This window comes from Aythya ferina, assembly GCF_964211825.1.
Source record: "Aythya ferina genome assembly, chromosome: 1".
In the NCBI taxonomy this organism is placed as follows: Eukaryota; Metazoa; Chordata; class Aves; order Anseriformes; family Anatidae; genus Aythya; species Aythya ferina.
The window spans coordinates 201,009,670-201,032,423 of NC_140296.1; the positions used below are offsets into that span (position 1 = coordinate 201,009,670).

Consider the following 22,754-nt stretch of genomic DNA (forward strand, 5'->3'; position numbering starts at 1 on the left):
GCTTAGAATGAGAAGAGTGCTGATAACACCCCGATGCTTTAATTGTTGCAGAGCAGTGCTTATACTAAGCCAAGGACATCTCAGCCTTTGCTCTGTCCTGCCAATGGGCAGGCTGGGGGGTGCAGTAAGAGCTGGGAGGGGACAGACCCAGGACAGGTGACCCAAACTAGCCAAAGGGGTATTCCATACCATCTGACGTCATGCTAAACAATATATAGGGGTGGCTAGCCGGGGGGAGGGGGCCGGACTGCTCGGGGTTAGGCTGGGCATCGGTCAGCGGGTGGTGAGCAATTGCATTGTGCATCACTTGTTTGTACATACTATTATTACTTTCGTATTATCACCATTGTATCATCATTATTATTATTGTTATTATTATTTTGTTATTTTTTTTTCCTGTCTTATTAAACTGTCTTTATCTCAACTCACGGGCTTCACTTTCCATTTCTCTCCCCCGTCCCAGAGAGGGAGGGGGGAGGGTGAGCGAACGGCTGCGTGGTGTTTAGCTGCCGGTCGGGTTAAACCACGACAGTCTTTTTTGGCGCCCAACGTGGGGCCCGAAAGGTTGAGATAACGGCAGATCTGATCAGAGTGTGTTAAACTAAAATTGGTGTAAGGATTAGACCTGCTTAATAGTCACTTGTCATGATGCTGATTGCTTTAATCACAACTCTGCTGCGCCTGTTTTCCAAATTGAGTATTATAGTACATTATTTTCCGTATTTGCTCTCTGTAGTGTTGTTTCTCCTCTCCGGGCCCTGGTTTCAGACCATTATGGTACTAAGTGTTATAGCAATGGCTTATGAGACGATAAGATATCTGGTCATGACTCTAACTTGGTATTTATACTCAGTAACATCGTGGACTCTGTACTTTGGAAACAGCATCTTGGGAACTATTAGCAATTATACCTATTGTTTTTCTCCATTAGAGAGTCAATCTGTGGAGGGGAAAGGGGAGGATATTTTTCCTTACTTGCTTACTCTCCCTTTCTCCTTCACCACCCCTGTATCCTCCTGGGTCACTCTGCCTTCTCCCTCATCTAAAGGTCCTGCAGCAAGTTATTAGCGTTTGCTTTCGAGTTATCTTCCACGGGAATGCACGTGAGCTGGTTGAATGCAGCGTGCAGCCTAAAGCTTGAACAGTTCTAGAGGAATTTGGGGGCAAATATTTGACCATCATTGCCCAACATTTCATTTAATAATTGTGGAATCACAGAATAACAGAGTTGGAAGGGACTCACAAAGACCATGGAGTCTAATTCCTGGCTCCACAGAGGACCACCCAAAAACCAGCCCATGTGTCTGAGGGCGGTGTCCAAACACTCCTTGAACACCGTCAGGCTCAGGGCCGTGACCTAACCCCCAGCCTGACCCTCCCCTGTCCCAGCTCCATGCCGTTCCCTCGGGTCCTGTCACTGTCCCCAGAGAGCAGAGCTCAACGCCTGCCCCTCCGCTCCCCTCGTGAGGGAGCTGCAGGCCGCCATGAGGCCTCCCCTCGGCCTGCTCTGCTCGGGGCTGAACAAACTCAGCCACCCCTCATATGTCCTCCCCTCTAGACCCTGCACCATCTTTGTAGCCCTCCTTTGGACACTCTCTAACACATTCATGTCCTTTTTATACTGTGGCACCCAAAACCACACACAGAGCTGGAGGTGAGGCCACCCCAGTGCAGAGCAGAGCAGGACAATCCCCCCCCATCACCCAGCTAGCAGTGCTGTGCTTGAAAAGGTGATGTGAGAAGTCACTTGCTTACCATGGTCTTCTCTACCCTTTAATCTAGTTTGACCTCTTGCTTGAAGGCAGTCTAAATCCAGCAGTTGTCCTTATAGCCAGTGGTAGTGCAGTTCACGTGAAATAAAGCTGTGCAGTCAAGTATTTTATTGATGAAAGAACAGTTATTACCCAGGCTGGGGATTTTAACTTGAGAAACGCTGTATAGAAGGAAAGGTTTTCTTCTATACCTGTACACCTATTTTTTAAATCAGTTTGTTTTTTAGAGCTGGAATGGACAGGGGAGAAAGTAGTGATCTTTATTTTCTAGAATAAAAATGATCTTGGCAATTGTTCAATGACAGATTTTTTTGCCATTAAAGAAGAAATTATGGTCACATCAGTCAGGATCATTGATTGTATTATGTAGCTCATCAATACGTACATACACAGCTTTAATTATTATCTACCATAGCTAAGGTTGTATTAGGGTGATAAAATTGAGCTGTATTTCAGCAGGCTCTACTGATATTATTGTATTTTGGTTAAAGTTAGGCGTTTTGGCAGTGGTTTTACAGGCAACTAGCACTAGTATAAGTGGCTCTTAAAGATGCCATCCTGCCTTGTTTCAGCTGCTTGTTTTGTCTCCTCATCCCAATTCAAATCACTCTTACAGCTTCATGGGCACTTGTATAGTCATGTGGTGATTCAAAGCAGGAAACTGATTTAAACTAAATTCTAATCTTATTTCTGATTGCGGTAGTCTTAATCTTGATCTGCTTTTACCAGATTGCAATGCATGCCAGCTCCAGGGAGGACACAGCACTGGCATGTAAATAAATCATACAACCATTAGGGTTGCAAAAGCCCTCCAAGGTCATCTGGTCCAACCACCCCCCTACCACCACATGTCCCCAAGCACCAGGTCCAACCTCTCCTTGAACACCCCCAGGGACGGTGACTCCACCACCTCCCTGGGCAACCCGTCCCAGTGCCTGACTGCTCTTTCTGGGCAGAAATGTCTCCTCATTGCCAACCTGAACCTCCCATGATACAGCTTGAGGCCATTCCCTCTGGTCCTATCACTGGTTACCTGTGAGAAGAGGCTGACCCCCAGCTCCCCACCCCTTCCTTTTGGGTAGTTGCAGAGAGCAATGAGGTCTGCCCTGAGCCTCCTCTTCTCCAGACCAAACACCCCCAGTTCCCTCAGCTGCTCCTCACAGGACTTGTGCTCCAGGCCCTTCACCAGCTTCATAGCCCTGCTCTGGATGCACTCCAGGGCCTCCATGTCCTTCTGGTACTGAGGGGCCCAAAGCTGAACGTGGTATTCAAATGTGGGGCTGGGCTTCCTTCCTGGCTGAGCCAGTGCAAAGAGCCAGGTGAGCGCAAGAGTCCAAGTTGTTCTGCCTCAGGGTGATGCATACACAAGTACTAACACAGTTGGATTGTTGAACTACTTAAAAATATTTTTCCTCATTGTGTCAGATGCAGTGATTAAGAAGGGTCGTAGTGCTGCTTAGCCATACATAGCTGTTGATGGCTGACTTTGCTGGCTGCTGATTTAGGCCCTGACTGGTAGGTAGGTAGCACTGTTTAACAAAATATTTGGATGTTGTGTCTTGGAAATTGACCTACAACTTAGCAAAATGAATTCAAATCGCTTGAATTTGATTTAGCTGTAGGAGGAACTACAGAAAAATGAGGTACTTCTGTTCCTTTATGCAGTAATGTTAGTTAACTGAAATGAGCTGGTTTACAAGAAGGACAGTGCAGTAAAGGAAACAGCTCTCCAGCTTGGTGCTGTGATCTGATATTCTAATTTGTAGGGTTTTTTTTTGGGGGGGTGGGTGGAAGGATGGGACGACAGAGCAGGTACCTGAATCCATGAATGGTCAACTGACAAATTACAAATACTCCTGAAAAATGCAACCTTACCTCTCTTTCTGTAGCAGTATAGGCAATATAAGAGCTTAACATAATGCTCCTGTTGAGTAAAGAACAGTGCAGTAATGAGAAAAACACAACAGGTTCAGTGTTGTTTCTGCTAGATGGGACAGAAATTCAGTGTGGTATCAATCAGCACAGCTGTGTTGGCATCAAGAAACTGATCTGACTTGGTGCAGTGCTTTTTTCTTTCTTTTTAAAAAAGAAAAATGTATTGTTTCTTTTGAGTGTGCCTGTAGGTAGCTGAGAGTTCACAGTTGTAATCCAGTAGATAAAATAGCACATTAAAAAAAAAAAAAAAAGGGAGTTTAAAGAAGAAATAGAAACTCTGTTAATAATCATAGTTTAGTGCTTCTGACAAGATGTTTGACATTGTCATTAGAAAGCTTTAGAACCAGGCATATTACAAATAATTGTTCATGGCTTCAGCCACTAGCTACAGCTGCTGTTTGCACAGCCTGCGTGGCTGTGTCCCCTTTTCTTCCTTTGCTCTCCCCGAAGATGTGTGAAGGCTGAGGGTGGTGAAGTCCCACAAGTTCTGATGCCCATGAAGTAAAATAGTCTTTCTGTAGCTGTAAGGCCGCAGGGGTGGGCGGGGATAAAACCAACCTACCAAAACCAACAAAAAACCCCACCAAAGCACAACATCAACAGAACCTCTGCTATTTCCCTGACAGGCAGTGCTATAATCTTGCTTCTTTGATTCCAGCCTTCTTCTGGCATGCACTGCACTTCTCTGGTTGCACTGACCACTTCGTCTTGGAGCAACTTTCAGCAGTGATAAAAACCGAATATAGGTTGTCTGCCTGTAACTATAGTCAGAGCTTGATGTTTCATTCACTTGCTGGAATTACTGACTGCTGTGATATTTTTTCCCCAATCTGATGTTCTGCAGTGTGTCTGGGGTAGTCAAATGTGAAGCAACAGTGAGCTGCAAGCCCCAGACTGTCTTCATTTATGTAGCAAATCGAAACAAACTTTTTTTCTTCAGCTAAAGTCCATCTCTAGTGTAAGTATAGTTTTGGTTAAAGCTTTTATTGACACAAAATAGTGAAAAAGTAGAAGCAACCACCTGTAAGCTTTAAGGCTGCACGATTATATATTGTTGTAAGTTGCTGTTTATCCTCTTCTGGTAATAGGCTGTCTTGTGGTTTTAAATCAGGCAGACAGTGGGATGCCTCTGTGGCCTTCAGAGCTTTTTTACAGTTGATACCCATTGGTTTGGTCCTAGCTGCTGTGCCTGAGTTGCAGGGAAGGGAAACAAAGCCTCCTATTAAATCCCTTGGAAATATTCTGGTGTTGGGAACCAGCTTCATCTTTTCCAGCTGCAGCATGCTGCTGTGTGCTGCTAAGTCCAGCTGGGCTCAGTCCATCTGACCTGGAGTAGCAGTGCTTGAGGAAACTCTCCTGCCTGATTTTACCCCAGCAGAGGAAACACAGAAGCTGGGAGTGAGACCTGCTGAAAACAAGGTGGCTTTCTTGGGTTTCTTGAAAGAAGAGGGCAGCTGTGTGTGGGGAGGTGGTGATGTATCCAAGTGTTTGCTTAGCACTGCAGAAGGTTAATGGGTTACATAGTTTTGAGCTTGAGCTGGCGGGATGAAATGTTTTTGGTTTTCTGGTTTTAGTGATACTGCAAGCGAAACTGCAGCTCTGTTTGCCCTGAGGCATTTGTCCAGTAAGTTCGGAGCAGAGACAAGGGCTTGGCCTGGACCTGAACATTGGGGGAAGGCTTTTTGTGTACCTTTCCTTCTGTAGCAGCTCTTCTCTATTTATTGTGACGTGAATTTCACAACTAAGTGCATGCATCTGATTTGTGGAGACTCTTGAGAAAGGGCTGTGAAACCTGGGTTTGATATTTATTCTGTATGCAGGATCTAGAAAAACAAACCTTGTTCCAGCTTGTATTTTCATAGTTCAGGGGAACAGATTTTTCTGACCTTGATTTCAGTAAGATCGTGGCAATCGTGCATATGTTATTTTAAAATGTGTACAGCTTTTTTCTTCTTCTGGGCTCTTAAAGTATAATGTCAACTTTATTTGACACTGAAAAGCATACTTTTTTCATAAACTTGTGCTCTGAAGATGTGCACCCTTAATGCAATGAAGAATGACCTATTTTTTTTTTTGCCTTAAATTGTTCAGTTTCCAGTATTTTATCCTCATACTTATGAAACTTGGAATCTAATGTTAAATATGGATGTTAGCTTCCATGTTCATTGGTTGTAAAACTTGCACAGAACTTATTTAATACATTGAGAGCTTAAGAAGGTGACAGTTCTGTTTGTTAAATTGCAGTGGATGGGGATAAGTGACAGTGCAGAGATGGATGCTAACCAGTTTGCCTGTTTAATAACTTTAAATGTGGTGAATGTTTCAAAGTGACAGGGTCTCAGCTGGACATTTTCTGTAACAGATAATGATGGCAGTCTGGTAGCTTAGATAATGTTTTGGTGTATATCCACAGCTCACAGATTTCCTGGACATTTTATCTGGCTTTTCTGAGGTATTTTTGTGTCTTCTTGAGCTTGTGGATCTTTAGGTATAGCTTATAAGCAAAACATCCAAACTTCTCAACTCAGATAACATATCCAGCTTTTTTAAAAAAGCTGTATCTAACAGCAAATAAAAATATTTGTTTCCAAGTGGAATAGCTTCCCTTGTTTTGTCCCTCTCATTGCATGTACAAGCAGCTAACAGGAATTATCTGCCAGTGTTGGTATTAAACTACCCATAAAAATGTTAATTTGAGCTGAATTTCCAGATCAAACAGAAAACTTAATTAATGTCAGTTAATTAAATTCTTGGTGGAAATGAGAAAATAAGTACACAGATGCCCAAGACTGCTGCTCTCTGCTAATAAAGCAGCTAACAAAACAGTTTCTAGCAGTACCTGGAGGAAGGAAGTCCTTGGTGGGACCAGTTCCTCGAGGAACAAGCGCCGCCCCCTCCTGCGTCAAGTCCCAGGTGATGCAAGTTTCTCTCTGCTGCTGTTATCTCCTGTAGCATTACTGTATGGCAACAAACTCAAACAAACAGAGAGCCATGTAAGTACAATCACATACTTGATTGCACGCAGTCCTTTCCAGAAGAGCGACGCCCGTATCAGATGGCACAGTTGTTAGTCACGGTCACTTAACTCCTCACCGCAGGCCGCAGAGATGAGCACAATATAAATCTTGCAGCCTGTCAGCTACGAGGGCTCTCTGCATGCACGTGGGCTTCATTTTAAGACAAGAAGAGGCTCACTAACTGCAGCCCTTGTGAACAGACTCCGTCCATATGGAGAAGCTCATTGATATTCAGCGTGTGGAGTCCTTCTATATTCCTGTTTGCCAAATATTACTGCAGTAACTCTGCTGGATTGCAGGTGTTTTCTGCTGCCACTTGGAAGTGGCTCAAGTGTATGCTTTTTGATGAATTTGCAGCTTAAGCAATAAATTTACAAGAGTTACTTAAGACTTGTATAGGATTAATTTTGCTTTCACAGTGTTGTGTCGGCTTTGGGGGTTGTGTAGCTCTTAAAGGAGGTATGATTGTGATGCAGGAAGCTGAATCCAGTTGTCCCTGGGGAGATAAAGCTGTGTGCTATAGCGGGTATTTCTCCTTCCCTTCTCTTCCCACTCTGTTTTTTAACCATAACCCTTTCTCATTCTTCACAGGGCATCGTTTTGCTTTCAGAATGCTACATTATTAAAATGTAGATGCTCCATCCCTACTACACAGCAGCAGAGAATCTCCACTCTGTGACAGTAGTCTAATGCATGTTTTAATTAAATATAAATGGGGTGGTAGAAAAGGAAATATTTGTTTTGATTCTTCATTGTAAAATAGATTTCTATTTAAGAATATCAAAATCATCTTTTTTTTCCTCATCATTCCTATCTTAGAGATATCTCTGATAAATGATATCTGCATCATCTTCTTGCACTGTTGCAGCCACCAGTTGTAGCTGAACATGAGGTGCTTAAAATGGCATCTTTCTCTCCATAATTTCTTCAGAAGCAAGTGGTGGAGGCCTGTAACCTATCGATTAATCAGCTTGCACAAAATTTGTTGCATTTATTGACTGGCAAATATTTTTATTCCCTGGAAATTCATGGGAGCATTGTGTTTTTTCCCCTCATTGTTCTTATATTATTTTTAAAAATAAGAGTCTCATCCAATGTATCAGGCAAAATATGTAAGCACTAGGAGAGGAGGATCTGAACATATGAATAGGCAAATTTCACTCTGTCTGCTAGTCTACCCTATGTGTTAGATGTTCCCCCAAACATTCTGACTGAAGAATACTCATTTCCATGCCATTTCCCTTTTATCAGTGGTATTTTCCAGAGGTTAAGGCTAAATTTTAGGATTTTTTTTCTTTTCTTTTTTTTTTTTTTTAAGAAGTATATCCTTTAAAATTTTTACTTTAATAATTCTGGTTCGTGGATTCATATCACAACTAAAATGGAAGTATACCTCTTTTGATAAATCTCTGTTCTGGGTTGGAAAAAGCAGTAGTCTGAAGGAAATATTTATAGTGCAGTTCATAGGTCTCAAGTGGAATGTTGAGGAGCAGCCTCAATCTGAGACCTTATTTTTCTTGATAGAAAGGAAATACTGTTTGTACTAACGAAAGGGCTTTGGTAACATGAAGATGCTGTGATCTTTCATAGATAAATATTTTCTATTTCATTTGAAGCCATCGTTATTTGGATTAGTGAAACAATTCATCATTCAGAATGAGCTTTTCAAATGTTGAGCTTTTTTTGGGATGCTCCCAGAGCTCCCCGGTGTGTGATGTGCTGTTGGTTTCAGGTGTTGTACTGCACTGTGTGAGAGGGAAAATGGCAGCACTGTTGCTTTGCATCCTAATTTTTCTCCTTGAGAAAAAAACAAACAAAAAAAACCAAACAACACAGAAAACCACCAATTCTCCCCTTTTTGTCACAACAGCTGTACATTGAAAAGACTTCAACGTATTTTGCAAAATTTCCTCCTCTCTGCTGCAGCTGCATCAAGTCCTGGAGCCGTGCCTCATCTCAGTGAAAGGAAAACGTTACGTTCGCAGACAGTTGTGTGGAGCCTCTTCTACAAATCAAAGGAACGTGGATCATTAAAGATGTTTCTGTCACCGCTGTGCTGTGAATTAGTACCGTGGTTAGGTTTAAAAACAGGTGGAATGAAGGCTAGTTTGGAGCTGGCCAAATCCATACACAAAACTTTGCAGAAGCTCCCCGGATTGACGTTTGCATTGCTATTTAGCTTATGGGCATGGGAATGACCTTCTAAACTGTGCCGTGATAATTGCCTGTTTTACATTATGTATTAAGCTTCAGAGAAGAATATCCATGGTGATGGAAAGTATTAAAAATCATTGTCTGGGAACTAATAAGAATGTAAAGCCCTTCTATAAATAGCCCAGATAGTCTCTAAAGGGAAAAATGAGCAAATACGCTTAGGCAAATCGAAGGGAGAGGGGCTGTGCTGGGATCGGGCTGTGTTTAACACAACAGTGGCCTGCAGTCTGTGTTAGCAAGTGGCACGGCCCAGTGCTGATGGACCTGGAGAGGAACAGGGATGGTGGCCTGACATCCCACTGTGTTTCAGTTGTTTTTCCTGGCCAGCTCAAACCTTGTCCTTGCTCTTTGGGCACAGCATGAGGTAGTTAGGAGTGTGTCTTGCAGATTAGTTTAATTTGGAAGAAGCCCAGTTTGCACGCTCCCTTGTTGCTTCCCAGCCCAAACTGAAGAACAGTAAATAAAGATAGAGGTGAGCTGGAGGTTTCTTCAAAAAGTACCCTTCTGGCCTAAACCAAAATTCATTTATATAGTTGTGGGAGACAAAGGGATTTGGCCAACCTCTTTTCAGTGCTCTGTAGGGACAGGACAAGGGGCAATGGCCACAAAATGGAGCCCAGGCAGTTCCGCACCAACATGTGAAAGAACTTCTTCACGGGGAGGGTGACGGAGCACTGGGACAGGCTGCCCAGGGAGGTTGTGGGGTCTCCTTCTCTGGAGATATTCAAGGCCCGTCTGGATGCCTACCTGGGCAGCCTGCTGTAGGGAACCTGCTTTGGCAGGGGGGTTGGACCTGGTGGTATCTGGAGGTCCCTTCCAACCCTACAATTCTGTGATCCTATGAATTGCACAGAACATCAGTTGCCTTCTACCCCAGATTTATGATCTTGACAGTGGGTAGACTATTGTAACGAGTGTTTTAGGAAGACGCAGAACAGGGCTGATGTCTCACAGGCAGAAAGGGGATCTAGAAATCGTGCAGTCAAATATTAAAGACTGATGTGTATGACTCATGGTTGCATACTCTCTGACTCTCAAGTGCTAAATTCATGGGAAAATGTCCAGTTGGGTTTGTGTGGCAAGGTTTTGAGAGTGGCAGTCTGCAAGGGTGGCATCTGTGAGAAGAGACCAGGGGCTGCCCCATGTCAGACATGGCCAATTTCAGCCAGCCCCAAAACATGTCCCATGGGTGCTGCAGCTGGGTCCATCAGCAACACTGTTGGTGTCTCTGTGGTGAAGTATTTAGGAAAAGGGCAAAAAAAAAATAAAATGCTGTGTGGCAGCTGAGAGAGGAGTGAGAATAATGTGTCCACAAGGTTGTGTCTCACCAAGGTGGTGCAGAAAGAGGGCAGGGGCTGCTCCGGGTGCTGAAGCTGAAGTTTGCCTGTGGAGAGGCCCCTGGTGGAGCAGGCTGTCCCCCTGCAGCCCATGGGTCCCACATGGAGCAGATCTCCACGCTGCAGCCCGTGGAGGAGCCCCTGGTGGAGCAGGTGGATGTGGCCTGGAGGAGGCTGCGGCCCATGGAGAGCCCCCGCAGGAGCAGGCCCCGGGCCGGAGCTGCAGCCCGTGGAGAGGAGCCATGTGGGAGCAGTTCTTGAAGAGCTGCTGCCTGTGGGAAGGACCCACCCTGGAGCAGGGGAAGGGTGTGAGGAGGAAGGAGCAGCAGAGAGGAACTGCTATGGGCTTACCACAACCTCCCACCTCCATCTCTGCTGCTCTGCTTGGGGTGGCAGAAGAGAGAAGACCAAGGGAGTGAAGTTGAGCCTGGCAGAAAGGCAGGCTGGCGCAACCTGTCCCAGTTTTATCTGCTTCTCACCATCCTACTCTATTCTTAATTGGCAATAAATTAAATCAGTCTTCCCCCAGTTCATTCTGTTTCGCCCATGACAGCAGTTGGTGAGTGACCCCCCTGTCATTATCCCAGCCCAGGAGGTTTCTCATCTCATTTTCTCCCCTGTCCTGCTGAGTGGGAGTGAGACAGTGGCTGTCTGGCAACAAGCTGAGGTTAACCCACACCTGACATGGACAAACTCAGGCATTGGAAATGTGTTCCTGCAAGATCCCTCCAAGTTCTATTAAACTGCCCATGATGCTAGCGTGAACTCATCTGCCAGTCCTGTTTTTTCTTGTGGATCACACTGCCTGCACACGATCCTGTTCATCAGCACAACCCAGCGCAGTAACTTCCAGCAGAGCCGAAGAAAAAAGAGCGTTGACACGTTCAACAAGCACTGTAAATACAGGACAGGAGGCCTGAGTGATGCCCTCCTAAATAATTTTTCCTTTGTGCTCCCTTTATGCCCTACCCCATATAATCTTTTCGCATTTAAATAAATGAAAAGGCTTTTCCGACAAACTTCTGAACATTTCGACTACAGATGGGTAGTTGGGAATAGTATTTATTGGCGTGCCAGCTGATACTGAATGATTTGAGTTGGTAAGTGGTAGGACTGTTGAAGTCATTAGCGACAGTAAGAAAATTGAACTGCAGTTCAATTGCATCCTAACTAGGGGAAGGACACAATTCGGGAAGGTTTCAGAAGAGATGGTTGAGTAGGAATTAATGGAGATAACACTTTTGGAATACGTGGTGTTTGGGTTTTTTTTTTTTTGGGAGGGGAGCAGTCACGGATGGACACAGGAAGCAATATTTATTTGACGTACCTTAAACACTACTCCTGCTGCAGGGTTGTTATTTAATAGCTATTAGATTTGGGTGTTGTATTTTGCCTACGCTGCCATTCTTGGCGGTTTCTGATCCCCTCTTAATTTCACACAACTTTGCTGCAGTATTTTGCATGAGCTTCCCCTCCTTAACCTCTTTTTGCCTGCCTTTTATCTGTCAGGCAGCTTTCAGCACTTGAGTTTATAGCTTTCTTAGTAGAAGGAAAACATTTGGTTCCAATTAAAACTTTAAAAAAAGGCAAAGAGAAGAATTTATTTTAATACGATGTTACAGAGTTACTACTATGAATTCAAACAATTTCTATTCTCTTGTATTAATTTGAGTGATCTTTTCCACAGTTGAAACAACTGCAGAGGAGTGTTTCCAAAGCAGCATGAGACATTCATAATTCTTCGTTATGACACAAATCTGAGAGCTGCTTCAGTTAAAGTTTGTACTAAATCCTGGATGCCCATGTGAAAACAAGCTCATGTGTCCTGCTTCTTTTCATTCTAAACCCCTGCAGTTATTTTGCCTCCGTAGTCACAGAAAGGAAATTTCAACGAGTTTCCTTTTAGGCTTTTGATTTTTTTTTTTCCCATTTCAGCGCTCTTTTCAACAGGGAGCTGTAAAATACTGCTGATCTAATGTACAGATGTGAAGGAGGAAAACAAATGCAGGGTAATAGGAAAATTGCCACTCAGATGTGATGGAATTCCTTGCGTAACAAGGTAGCAGAAACCTGGAACAACTCTGTCATTTGTTCATTTATTTACTGTAATTTTGGGGTTGCTTACCTGTAGTTTTGTGCATTAAAATACCTGTGATGCACAGCATAGTTTTAAAATCCCTTTCTGTTAGCTTTAATTCCCTTATCCCTTAGTGACGATGACCCCTGCGTACCTCAGCCTGACAGCTCAGCGCGTTCTGTACCTCATCCTCTTACACTGCCCTTCCCTAAAGCCTGCGTCACGCTTCCTCCCCCACCCCTTCCGCATCCTCCTGTCGCCGCGGTCACGTTTGGGCTTCTCGTTAGGCACGGCTTTGACATTGTCACTCTTCTGCTTTTCCAGCCTCAGGAGGTGTGACGGTGCTGGAGAGCAGCTGCACGGGGTCGTCATCGCCTGGCTGCTCTGGGTCGGCGTGCAGGTTGTGGTGGCCCAGCTGAGCTGCAGCGGTTAGCCTGTGCTTCCCCCAGCTCTGAAATTCTGCCTCATGTGGCTGTCTTGCAGCTTTCACTTGCATTTGCAGCTTCAGAGTAGATTTGGACTGCTCAGAACAGCAGTAGCGTTTTATTAAGCTCCCACCGCAGACTTCTGACTTAGCAAAACCTGATTAAGCAGGTGACAAATCCACACGTTCATCTTGCGCCTCCTCAGGGATAGGTTTACCTACCTGAAAAAAACATCGCTCAGTTTGTATTTGAGTCTGCGATCCAGTGAGCCACCACCTGGGCTCAGCAGCACCCGGAGAACACCAGCTGGTTGTGGTGCTGCTTTAGGAAGGGAGAACTTCCTCAGGATGAGCATCTCATTCATTTCTCAGAAAAACCTGCCTACAATGCGTGAGCTGGCTTGAATGCTACCTTGGGATTAGCCAACCGTTTGTACCTTTTGGTACAAAGTGTTCTTGGATGCTTTTATTTTTTCTATATTTTTATAGTACATAACAAAATAATGGGAACTGTTGGTCCTTGTGTCAAGTTTTAGGTTTGTGCTCTTTCAAAACAGCTGCTGATGGCAAATAGGGTGTGTGTGGTATCCCTGCAGTGGGCAGGGTTTTCTGCTATGCCACAGAAGAAACTGAGGCACAGACAGCGAAGCTGAGCTAAATTTTGAAACCCTAAATAAAGTTGGTGTTTGTCGATGGCACACACCAAAAGTTGTTGTCTTTTGTGTGGTTTCCATTAAAATAAATTCAAGTTAAAATTTTTCTCTCTCTCTTCCCAGCCTGAAGTTAGGCTGCGTTCTTTGTAAATTCCTCTAGGAACTTGCTACAATAGCAAGAAGTTTGACGTTGGATTTAACAATTTCTCCTCTTTTAGAATATTTAATGTTAATTTTCCCTAATTCTGACTTCTTTACATGATGGCAAATGATAACTGTACTTCTGCTGAAGGGGAAACAATTGATGAAAGGCTGCTGGATTTTCATCTAGGTTGAAGGCCCAGGAGTGATAACTCAATCCTTCCAAAATACCGTAACTAAAACAACATTTGTTATGTTCAACCTCTATGTTTTTTACCCTACACCTAGATTTTTGGGAATACCTTTACAGAGTTAATGCCTTGGCTTTTTGTATTACAGTGCCGTGTTTTAAGGGGGCACATCACCTGTCTTTAGAGTAACATCGGAAATAAATTTTAGATTTTCACGTGTACTAAAGAAGTGCCTTTAGTGGTAAAGAAATAAGTAACCAAAATCTGGAATAAATATATTTTTTTAACCATGCACTGACAAGTTATTTTAGATATAACTTTGCTAGTGAAAATTGAAGCATGAACTTGTTGAACTTTGGTGTGAAGTCGATGAGCTTTAGGATGAGGGAAGTGTCCTTGTGTGACTTCTGTGGTGAAGACGGTGTCAAAATGAGAACTTTAAAGGCAGTTTAGGCATACAATGTGCTCTGACCAATCTGTTTTCTTATCTGCAGCTTCTGGCTGTAGTTAGACCTCAAAGCTATCATGGATATGGTTGAGTTGATGTCCGGGTCAGCACTCAGCCCTCTTGTTCTGGTATCTCCATGTTCTGGTCTGCCCTTCTTGGGGAGGATTTTGCCTGGTAACAATTTACTGTGGATTTTGGTTCTGTGAGGGGTAAGAAATTTGTCGAGGTTGAAAGCAATCAGTTTGGAATGAAGTAGGTTACTGAGCAGGGCTGAAAGCTGCATAAGGCTTTGTTTATATCTTGTCACAGAACCGATCCTTGCCAATTGCAAGAGGTATTGCCCAAGTGTTGGTGTCAGTGCTGGGATTGCACAAAGCAGGCTTTCTGCTCTGTACTGAGTTCAAAAATCCTTTTAACTCTCTGCTAAAATATGAGAGGCTATGACAAATGGTCAGATTTTTGTGCTTGTTTTTTTTTTTTTTTTAACAAAGCATACTGGTAAGAAGTGGATCTTCATTAGTAGGTTTACTGCATCATTGACTTGAGCATTAACAGATAAATCGATTCTGAGCTTAATGCCTGTGTGCCAGGCCTAGCCTAGAATTAATCTCATGTGGTTTTGCATTATAACACAAACTTCTTAAGGTTTTTGCAGCGTGTTTGTCGCTCTTCATCTTGCATTAGTCCTGAAATAAAAATGCTGACTCTGAGAGAAGTAGCACTGAAAAGTTGTTGGTAAGCTTACAAGTGCCGTTAAGGTACTTCATGGTTATCTTCCTATAAACTAGTATTAACGTATACCTGCTGGTGTTCTGGTTACTGAAGTCACTGTTGCTGTCCTGCAGCAGAATACATTAATAATTGGCTTCTTAAGTGAACACGGGATATTTGTAAACTATTTTCAGAACATCCGAAGAACGATCCAAGTGGTACGTCTCTCGGGGATCCGTGCTACTTATTAGGCATAGGAGTGAGGAGTGTAACCTCCGGAGATTCTGTTCAAATTAACCTGTGTTGTTCTTTAAAATCAAATATTCAAATAAGCATTTTCACTTCTGTTTTGTGTTCCTTTACTACTGCAGCTTTGTGCTTGCCTCTCAGTGACTGGCACGGGACCTCAGCATCGTCTGTGCTTTACTGACCTGTCCCATCTCCCCACACTGAGGCTGGGGGAAAAACCCAACGCTGCTTTGCTAGACTGTGCTAATGTACAGGGATAAAAGCTAATTAGTTGTTTCCTCTAGCAAAAAAAACTCAACACTGAATTGGAATAAAAGTGATGGATGGGATGTGTCCAGAAAGTTTATTTTACTGGCACTGCATTTTGTGGATAAACAGCTACGAAGTCTGAGAGATTAATCTCTTTCCCTTAGTGCTGATTTAACCAAAGTGAAGTGGTTTAATAAATATTTTAGCTGATGTAAACTAAATGGATCCAAACAAACTTGTACTAGTGTTGCCAAATATCGGTGTAATCTGATTTATATCTGTTAGGTGTGCAGCTTGGGCTTTATCACGACTGCTCCACTGTGTTTCCCAGAGCTGGAGGCCAGGACACGGAGTACAGGGCAGCCTTCGAGCCTTCGTTCCGGCCTCGAAGGGGAAATTCCACGACTCTTTAGTTTGTTTTGTTTACCAGTCCTCGAGAAGTGAAACTAAAAACAAGAGAAACTGGCTGCCTATTGCCGACTTCCTTTTCTCACAGTGGGGATGAAGAAAAAGCTGGCGTTTTTTTCCCCAGTTACTGCTGGTGCTGAACAAACTAATTTACCCTTCAACTGAGTCTCTTATTCCTCTGGTCCTTCCTATACCACCTTATAAACATCAAAACCCACAACCAAGCACATTACTTAAGGTAATTTCAAATGTTCAGAGGGGTTTTCAGTCTTTTCCTTCCTCTAGCAAGTTGCAAATTAATTTTCAATAAAGCAAATGAGAGATATTTTGAGTAGCTGATCTGATTTTTCCAAGTCTCCTTTGGGCTGTGTAGACATGACTGATGTAAGCAAGCAGGTAATAAATGGGGGGTTGGACCCGATGATCTCTTAAGGTCCCTTCCAACCCCTACAATTCTGTGATTCACTGAAATTTGCCTTGACGTCCTCCTATAGTCTTATTCAAACTTTGAGTCATTAAGAGTAGGTTTAATGTCGTAGAAGCTTCTTTGTGCCGTTCGGACTTCTTGTAGGATTTCCTTAGAGGATGATGATTGTAGCTGTAGGGTGTTCACACAGTTGAAGTGTTTATCTGCTTGAAGATGACCAGTATGCAGGAGGCTGAAGTTCAAGGGTGGCCAGAGGCTGAAGGCTTGGTTTCGCCTGCTTTTGGGGAAGGACTGATGGCTGGGTGCCCTCTGATCTCTGCTCCAGCAGAAGGGGGAAAAAGACTTTATGTACGCTTGGTAAGAGGAAGCTGGGATGCAATCCTATCAGTAGTATAATAACTTCTCATTTTTTCTGAATCCATTCAAATATGCCCTATGTAGACAAACAAAACTTTATATTTTAGACGGCAAAATGATACAAATACAGATCACTGCCCCCAGTTACAGTTACAAAAGCCAAGGAACACGGCTTCCCTGCAAACAAAGAGCTGCTTCTGAACATTTCTTCCCCTCTACGCCTGAGCATGGCTTTGGTGATGCTTTAAGCTGGGAATAGACATCACATCGTTAAGGATGAATTTTAAAACAGCATTTTTGTTTGCTCCATTAATTTTGACTAATGTTGAGATAAAAATGATTAATCAAGAGACAACATAATTAGTGCAGTATGGCATCTGACTACTTATATTTAAGTCTGCTAATGTGGTAAGCATAACTCTTGGTAGGAAATGTTCTGGCTCGTGTCAGAATCTAAAATATTACGACCATTTTTCTCTTTAAATTGATACTGCAAATCTTAACGCTGTTAAAATGTTCACGGTCTGCTACTGATTGAAATGTACAATACAGGAAATTCGAGATTATGTTGGAAATTGTCAGAAAATTTCAGCTAATTTTTTAAAAAAGTGCTATTTTGATTTATGTTACTGGGAAAAATGACTTTTACTTGTCACCCTGATGTATGGCATTGGGAAAATGAAGAGGAAACTGTTTGTGGGGAACTGTTCCATTTAATCGTGCTGAAAGATCATTTAGCTTCTGTATTTACTAACCTGTAGGGGTTGAAGGAGCTGTGAACAGGTTTGCAGAACAGTTTTTAGCTTGGAAAACCTCTGAGGATTGGAAACTTGTGCCTGCACTAATAACATACTTCTATCTTAAGGTACGAGGGATCCAAAAATTGTAATTTTTTGGTGAACTTGCTTACAAAGTCATAACTGATACCTGGAAAAGTGCTTGTGTGGAAAGGATGGCTTGACTTACAGTGAGCAGTAGGTAAAATTCCTGAAATACTCCTGGTTTTCCGTCCAACAATACTGCTCCTGTGGTCGTGTGTCTCATCTTTCCATCTAATACAGCAGCTGATTTGCAGAATATTATGTTTAGACATTAATTATGAAGACTTGGACTGGTGCTGGGAAAGGTCATGAATTTGTAGGGGAACGTGGGCGTAATGTGCACGGGTTGTAGATGAAACAGCTGACATGTTCTAGCAGCGTCGGCTGGAGCCACAGGAGGAGTTCCAGGAAATGTAATCTTTGGAAGTCTGTAAAATGCCTTCTGTGTAGTAGCAAACCTCCTGGTATTTCATGAAGATGGGGTCTTTCTAGTTGCTTTTTTGGTGTTTGCATTTCCTTTAAGAATAATGTATAAGTGATTGACCACTTCTTAATGGTCATAGTGCTGCCTTTTCTTAGCAGCAAGGAAAGAGAAAAATACTAATAAACTCCTGAAAAGGCCAGGCACCAGCTACACCCTTGGGAAGAGGAACAAAAGCTGACTCAAGCAGAGCCATCAGACGTTAGCTAGTTGTTGCACAAGTCAGACCAGTCTTCACATACTGGCAAGCCCCAAATTATACCCAGCCCAAGCTTTAAAATGATGTCTATTAAAAGCTGCCATAAAACATTTGGGATTGTATTGGCAAGAGTCCTGGGCAGGAGTGTGGCTGATGTTGGTTTTGTACCCACCCCGCCTTCCAAGAGAGGAGCATCATGCAAAATTGGCTGTACTCTTTTCAGCGGAGCTTGTCAGAAATTAGTGATTATGCTTTCTTCTGGCTTTGCACCCGATTCTTCACCTCCCATAAATTAATCAGCCTGTGGCTTGTGACTGCACGCACAGCACTCGGTGAAGTGGAATTGCCGCAGAACCCTGCCAGCTCCTGTTGCTCCACTTCGTAACCCTCGCGATAACGTCTGTACGATCGAGGTGCCAACACGAGCCTTCAGACTTCAAACATCCAGCTGGGCTGGTAGTGGGCATGGCTGGTGATGATGACTTAATTTTAAGGTGTGTTTGTTTTTGTGAAACACGTACAAATAATTGTGAATAAGCAGATGGCTGAGATGTGTTTTATTAGATTATATTTTTATTTCATTTTCTTGCCGGTTTATTTTGAATTTTGTTCTGTCAGTGCTCTTATTAACTAGTAAGTATTAGTAAGGCTGTATTATTTCACAGAATCACCTAGGTTGGAGGAGACCTCCAAGATCACCGAGTCCAACCTCTGACCTAACACTAACCAGTCCTCCACTAAACCATATCACCAAGCTCTACATCTCAACCTCTTTTAAAGACCTCCAGGGATGGTGACTCCACCACTTCCCTGGGCAGCCCATTCCAGTGCCTCACAACCCTTTCGGTAAAGAAGTTCTTCCTAATATCCAACCTAAACCTTATTATTTAAAAAACATATAAAAAATAATATGTCCCTAGACATATTGTAGTAGTTAATTAAAATGAGTAGAATTCCCGTAAGTCCTTTCCTCTAAGTCAATTGCTGCTTGAAGATGGCAGATAGTAAGAGTGGGTGTTTCAGTTCTTTGAGATACGTATCGGACTCCGAAATTCTAATTTCATTTTTTGACACAAGCTTCCTCTGCGGCATATAACTTAGCAGGCCTGCCTTGGTTTCCGTGCTCTTGCTTTGAGTCCCTTGGGGATTGCTTTCAAATGGCTTTGAGGCAGCTTTTCGTGGCAGTTAACTCAGCTAATTTCCAAAGTGGCCATTTTCCGTCGGTGACTGCTGCAGCTCGTAGGGGATCCTACAGACCTGCAAGCATTCTGCTGTAAGGAAATGAGAGTTTTCATTAAGGTGAGAGTTCAATAATGTTTCTTCAGGCAAGTTCAGTCTTTGCTTTTGTATCTTCTACCTCTCCTCCTCATACAGTATAACTACAACAGGTTGGACTCTGAAGAAATACTGATAAAATACTGACTTTTAAGAGTGGGAAGGGGTTTTTGTAGTTGGATTTGTAGTTTGTTAGTTGTATTATGAGAAAAATTGAAGCCAATTCTTACAGAGCAAGAAGATTACCACTGTGTAAGAATGTCAACAGCAAGAAAATGTCACATTAGAGGGAAATGTGCTTAGAGGCAGGGCAGTGGCTCAGCCTGCACTCACATTGTATCAGCAGCCTAAATTATTGATGCTTGGGTTTGGGTAGGGTCTGTAAGGAGTAAATGGTGATGAAGGACAAAGGAGCTGTTGCTCATTTCCAGGCTTAGTGCTCTGCGAGGCAATATGAGGAAGAAGATTGAAACAATTGAAGGAACTTCTTTTTTTCCAGTCCCTTGGGGAAAAAAGCATGTTTTTCTGCACTTGATCAGATCTGTTCCTGGCATTTTAACGCTTCTCAGAAGTCAGAGTCCCAGGATGGCTGAGGTGGGAGGGCACCTCTGGGTCCATCTGGTCCCACCCCTGCTCCAGAAGCGCCACCCCAAGCAGGGTGCCCAGCACCACATCCAGGTGGATCCAAGATCTCGAAGGAGGAGACCCCACAGTCTCTGTGGGCAGCCTGTGCCACTGCTCCATCACCCACACAGCACAGAAGTGCTGCCTGGTGGTCAGATGGATCCTCTTGTGTTCCAGTTTGTGCCCACTGCCTCTTGTCCTGGCACTGGGCACCACTGAACAGAGCCTGGCTCCGTCCTCTTTGCACCATTCCTTCAGGTATCTTAGAGGATAAGATCCCCCTGAGCCTTCTCTGGGTGAAACAGCCCCAGAGATTGTCTTTCTGTTGGCTTCACGGAGAGCTGGAAGCCCACACAAGACTTTCAAGCCTGGTTTGGCGGTTTTACCCCCTGACTTTAGGTTAAGAAATGAAATTGGTTGTTCTAGGCAGGTTCCTGGCTGTAACCACGGCACAGCAGCTGACTTTTTGCTTGAGAGAGACAGTCTCTGGGTAAGACTAAAAATTATGTAGGAGAGGGGCTTGATCTGTGTGAATATTTGACACGGAGATTTGTTTGTCAGATGTTGAGGGTGCTGACCGCACAGCAGCTGTCAGAGAGCAGAGCAATTCTGACAATGTTAAATCTCGAATTTCATCGAGGAAAACATTCTTAGCAGCTCCTAACGTCCTCAATATTTCAGGTCCCCAAGTTCTCCTCAACAATAAAGTAGCTCTAAAAAAAAAAACAACCCAAAAAGCCAGATTCCATCCACTGAGCAGGGAATGCCAAACACTTCCAGAAATCTCAACTATGTTTTTACAAGCTTTCATTTCATGGTTTCTTAAGAAATAAGCCAGGAACGGGATACTTTAAGTCCCGTTCCTAGTAAGTTATTCAAATAAGATGCTTTTCATGCAGCTCTGGGTAAATACCAGGGAGAATTCTTCCCCACGAGCATAACAGGGATGTGTTAGAGGAGCAGCGGCCTGTGAGGCCGTTTGTTCCAATCCCCTTGTTTATTATTAGCTGGAATGCCAGGCTGTAGGCTGCAGAGGATAACACGAGCGTGTCGCCTGCATGACACTTCTGGCTAACAAATGGCAGCTTTGTCTGAGTAGCTGCAGTTTGGGGAGCTGCAGAGGGGCCATGCCTTGGAGAAAAAGAAAGAGGGAATGCCAAGTAGCTCGGTTACATGCGATGGTTGCTCCAAGAGGAGGAGGAGAACTTTCCCCAGTTACTTTCTGATGCAGTGATTTCAAATATGATCTGGAAATAAACAGGTTGGCTTCATGAAGACTAAAACTGACTTTTACAAGGACTGGGCAGAAGATCACGATCTACAGACTGGTAAAATATCTTTATTTTATATACTGCTCTTTAATTGTTTAACTTTTTGCAGATAACTTTGTACTATTTTGCTTTTCTTTACCATCTGATGAGTGATAATTTTTAATACCTGCTATGCTTAAGGTACACGATTATGTTTAACGGTGGAAGAAATGTAGCTCAGTTAACTAACAGTGGTGTTTTTTTCGTGAGAAGTCATTGCAATGTAAAAGGGATTGCTTTTCTAATGTCAACTATTTAACTCCGTTTTCACTGCCTAAACTAACACTCATGGAAAAAAACAACAAAGTATAATAAATATTTAATCTTTTCTTGTGTGTGTGGTGCAGGTCTAATATCTGTGTGCAGGTATTTACCAAGTTTTTCTTTAAACATCTACCCACAACAAAATACTATTAAGCCTATGTCATGGCTTTTGTTTCATTGTCTGTGCGAACGGACTCGAAGGAAAAAAACAGCACTGGTATTAAAGGGGCTTTCTGAGATGACGAGAGGCTTAAAAAATGTTTTGTTTATTGCTCCGATATGGGCCTTGAATGCACCGATGCACAGCAGCTGCTGGTGGTGCCTGTGGACGGGAATTTGTGCCAGGGCAGCTCTTTGTGCAAGTGGAAGGCGTGATGTGCCAACAAGCAAGGATGCGAGGGAAGTAATAGAAAACAAATAAATGCCCCCAAGTCTTTGAGGGGGTTCAGAGCACTGTGCAGTCGAGGAGGCGGTGATGGTGGGTCAAGGAGCAAACCAGGGAGAAATCTTTTCAGGATTACCCGGGATGGTAACACTATGCGAACCCTCAGCTGCACAGAAGGAGGCGTTACTGAGGTGTGTGGCACAGCTGGAAGAAGCAACCTGCTGTGTTGGTGCTAAGGCATGAGCCCTGTGATGTACCTACAGGTTCCTGTGAGATGTGTGAAGAATCTCTGAGGCTCTCGGTGGCGCTTTGTGCCGCCCTGATGGAGAAGCAGGTGCTCGGTGGTTTTTGTCTTTCCCAGGTGAGGTGTTGTATCAAACTGGGCATTTTTGGGTCGTTTCAGGGAGAAGTCTCAGTAGTGAGTTTGTCAGCCCAAGGGTCATTCACACTGAGTCGTTGGGCTGTTTTTACATGGGCTAGAAGCTCAGTGGCTTGCGGATGGATACCACTTTTGACCATGGTTTGTTCAAAGCCCTACTGGTTTGCAGCCTTGTAGCTGAGCAGGACTGGAAGCCGTGCAGGATTAGGTAAACAGACCAAAATACAGAGTCTTAGTTAAACTTCAGCAACAGAAGCTTTCTTCTCCAGGGCAAGAACAGAAAGCTACCATCTCTTGCTGATTCCTCACTCGGCTGCAACAGCCTGGAGGAGCTGAGCTGGGTGAGAACCAGGTGCAACTGTGGGCTGTTGGGGTTCACCCCCTGACCAGGAGGATTCAGGGTGCT

General features: G+C 43.6%; 1 protein-coding gene across 6 annotated transcripts in view; it reads left to right on the forward strand.

The window, feature by feature from the left end:
• The window catches only part of USP6NL (USP6 N-terminal like), a 118,647-nt gene that overhangs the window by 29,159 nt on the left and 66,734 nt on the right, over positions 1–22,754 (forward strand). The window contains exon 1 of one of the 6 annotated variants that reach the window (XM_084517726.1): positions 21,060–21,338. The exons of the other annotated variants lie outside the window; for them this stretch is intronic. Within the exon in view, the coding sequence (XP_084373852.1) occupies positions 21,281–21,338 (58 nt within the window). The 5' untranslated portion in view covers positions 21,060–21,280. Of the gene's footprint in view, positions 1–21,059; positions 21,339–22,754 lie in introns of those variants that run through there. 6 annotated transcript variants of the gene reach the window in all.